This window comes from Ursus maritimus, unplaced genomic scaffold (genome assembly GCF_017311325.1).
Source record: "Ursus maritimus isolate PB19 unplaced genomic scaffold, ASM1731132v1 scaffold_17, whole genome shotgun sequence".
Taxonomy (NCBI): Eukaryota; Metazoa; Chordata; class Mammalia; order Carnivora; family Ursidae; genus Ursus; species Ursus maritimus.
Genome location: NW_024424119.1, coordinates 58,847,345 through 58,850,354, shown reverse-complemented (window position 1 = coordinate 58,850,354; position 3,010 = coordinate 58,847,345). Strand labels below are relative to the sequence as shown.

Here is a 3,010-nt window from a genome sequence, read left to right as displayed (position 1 = left end):
GCCCCCCCCCCCCCCCAGGAACACTCTGGCCAACAGCTGTGGCACGGGCATCCGGTCCTCCACCAGCGACCCGAGCCGCAAGCCTTTGGACAGCCGGGTTCTGAACGCTGTGAAACGTGAGTGCACCGGGGTCCCCTGGGTGGGGTGGAGGAGCTGCCCGAGTCCCCCGGGGCTGGGGACCGCGGCCTCTCCCTGGCGCCACGCCGGCCCCGCAGGGCTTGGCGGGGGGAGAGAGAAAAGAGCAGCTCTCAGGAGCCAGGTCTCGAGGTGTTAACGTTCTTGGTAGGTTTCCAAGCATGATGGATTCAGCTGCGTGCGAAACTATTTTAATATGTGAAATAGATCTAATTTTCCTTTTTGAACAAAACCCCTTATTTACATTTCGAGGTTATTTTGAGCCTTTGCCATCTGCTCGCCGGCTTCTGCCTCCCGCTCCCGGGCGCGTGGGGGCGGAGCCCGGTCCATCTCCACAGCCGACTGCTGCCCCGGGCCCCAGCGCCCCCCCGCCACCGCCCCCGGCCCCAGGAGGAGCCCGCCACGCGGCTCGGGCCACACTGGCCACCAGCGGGCCCTCCCGCGGCGGTCGGCACGCGAAACGCAGTCTTACTTCCTTGCTTGGAAAACACGTCTTGTGAGACTAATTGTGTTTTAGAGCAAAGAGGGGCCTTTGTGATCGGTAATTACGGTCCCAAAGCTGGCGTGCTGGCCGGGCTCCGGGAAGAGGCGGGGCTGTGCGGCAACGCTGGTGTGAGGGGCTCGCCCCGGGGACCTGTGCCCGCCTCCCAGGCTGCGGCAGAGCGGGGTCCTGTGGCTCCCAGCGGAGGGGAAGGGGAGGCGCTGTTAGTAGTGTTGGGGCTGCCGCTTCTTCTGGCTGGGGCCTGGGCCCAGGACGGGCTCCCACCGTGCTCCTCGTCCAGCCTGTGAGGAAGGGCCTCTGATGAGGCCCCTGAGAGGCCCAAGCCTCAGAGTGGGCAGGTGCCCGGGGCCGCCTGACTTTGGGGCCTTGCCCCAACTGCCCTTCTGGCCGGAGCAGGGTCATCGATCAGGCTTGTCTTAGCAGGCCCTGGGACCCGAGGTGGGCGGGACAGAGCGGGAGAGTGAGGCCCAGAGATGCCAGGGGCCTGCCCAAGGCCACACGGCCAGCCAGTGCTCAGGGAGGGCCCATAGCCTTGTGCCCTGACGCTGAATGTCCCTCCTCCCCTGGACATCCCAGCCAGGGACTGTCCCAAGGGACTAGGGCAGGGCCTCCGGGACTGAGCCGTGAGAAGGGTGACCGCTGGCCTGCAGGCCGAGGCCAGGAAGGACCTGGGTGGCCACGTGGCTTCCGGTACCAGTGGGCAGCAGGGTGGAGGGCAGTCCGGAGGCCCCCAGCCCTGTCCCCGCTGGCCCAGGACCCCTGACCCCTCGGTCGCTGACGCCGCCTCCCCGCGCCCTGTGCTTGCAGTCTACTGTCAGAACTTCGCCCCCAGCTTCAAGGAGAGCGAGATGAACGTCATCGCAGCGGACATGTGCACCAACGCCCGCCGCGTCCGCAAGCGCTGGCTCCCGAAGATCAAGTCCATGCTGCCCGAGGGCGTGGAGATGTACCGCACGGTCATGGGCGCCTCGGCCGCCGGCGCGCCCCTCGACCCCGACTTCCCTCCCGCCGCGGCGCAGGTGTTCGAGCAGCGCATCTACGCCGAGCGGCGGGCCGACGCCGCCACCCTCGTGGCCCTGAGGACTGACGCCACGAACGTCGACCTGAGCGCCGCCGCCAACCCCCCCTTCGACACGGCCGAGGAGGCGGACGGGGCCGGCTCGGTCATCCAGGAGGTGGCCGCGCCCGAGCCACAGCCCGCCGCCGCCCCGAGCCCCCCGCCACCCTTCGAGCAGGGCAGCGCCAGCGCCAGCCGGCCGCAGACGCCCGCGGCGGCCCGGAGACAGGAGGCGTCCTACGCAGGGACCTTGTAGAGGAGCCGCGGAGCCTCGCGGGACCGGTACTAGAGCTGCTTGCATGCGTTACTAATACAAACATGTGATCAAGCCACTTACCTACGGACTGCTACTGTTGCCTGAAAAAAATGTGATTTTTACTCTGCTTGTATTTAAAGTTTATGAAGGAAACAAACGCATTCGTTATACTGTAAAGGATTAGTCCACTGGTGACCTAGTTGCGAGGAAGGTCCCAGGGCTCCTTTTGATATCCGCGAGGTTCGTCTCCAGGCTGTGGGCCCCTGACCCTGCTCCGGGAGGGGCGAGAGCCTATGGCCCCTGGTGCCCGGGAGCCGGAGCCGGGGGCCTGCGGCGTGGGGCATGCATCTCCCGACACTCGCTGCTCGCTCGGGGGGACCCCACCCGCCCCTCTGGGGCCAGGGCCCAGGGCTCGGCCCCCAGGGGCCAAACTCCTCTTGTTTCCCCTTCTTCCTGAGACTCGGGGTTCAGGCCTGCCGGGTCCACCGCGTGCGTGGGGTGTGGGAGCGCGTGTGTGCTTGTGTGTTTGAGTGTGTGCAGGGGCCGTGGTGTGGGCACAGCAGGGGGGAGGGAGTGCTCCGTGCTCCTCCGTCCTCCCGCCCCACCCGTGGGCCCTCCCGGCCCCCTCAGCTCCACGGCCCCTGGTGCACCTGGGCCCCACGGGCGGGGCCGCTGCCCCGAGTGCCCCCCGGCTCTACCCGGCTGCCCGCCGTCCTGTGGTGCCGCCCCACGGCCCTCAGCCATGTTGGGATTATGTTTGTTTGTTTATTTGTTTTTGTCTTAATTCAGATCTATTTCATGTATGGTTTGAAAACTTTCAGACCCAAAAGAGCAAAAAATTAGGGAGGATTTGGTGTCCCTGCCCTCAACCCACTGTGCTTGGGGCTGGGTCATCTGTATACCACATCCCGCCCTGCCCTGGTCCAGGTCGACTGGCCTCCTGTTGGGGGGGTGGGTCCCAGGGAGACGCAGCCAGGGCGTGTGACGAAGGAGGGGCTGGGGGCCTAGCCTGGCCAGGCTGGGCTGGAGCAGGTCCCCCGTATTGTGCTGCAGACCTTGG

At 66.4% G+C, this 3,010-nt stretch overlaps 1 protein-coding gene across 1 annotated transcript in view; it reads left to right on the top strand.

Annotated features, from left to right (window-relative positions):
- The window catches only part of NACC2 (NACC family member 2), a 67,670-nt gene extending 65,572 nt beyond the window's left edge, over nucleotides 1–2,098 (top strand). The window contains exon 6 of the mRNA XM_040632182.1: nucleotides 1,445–2,098. Within this exon, the coding sequence (XP_040488116.1) occupies nucleotides 1,445–1,950 (506 nt within the window). The 3' untranslated portion in view covers nucleotides 1,951–2,098. The remainder of the gene's footprint in view (nucleotides 1–1,444) is intronic.
- Nucleotides 2,099–3,010: the final 912 nt, after the last annotated feature.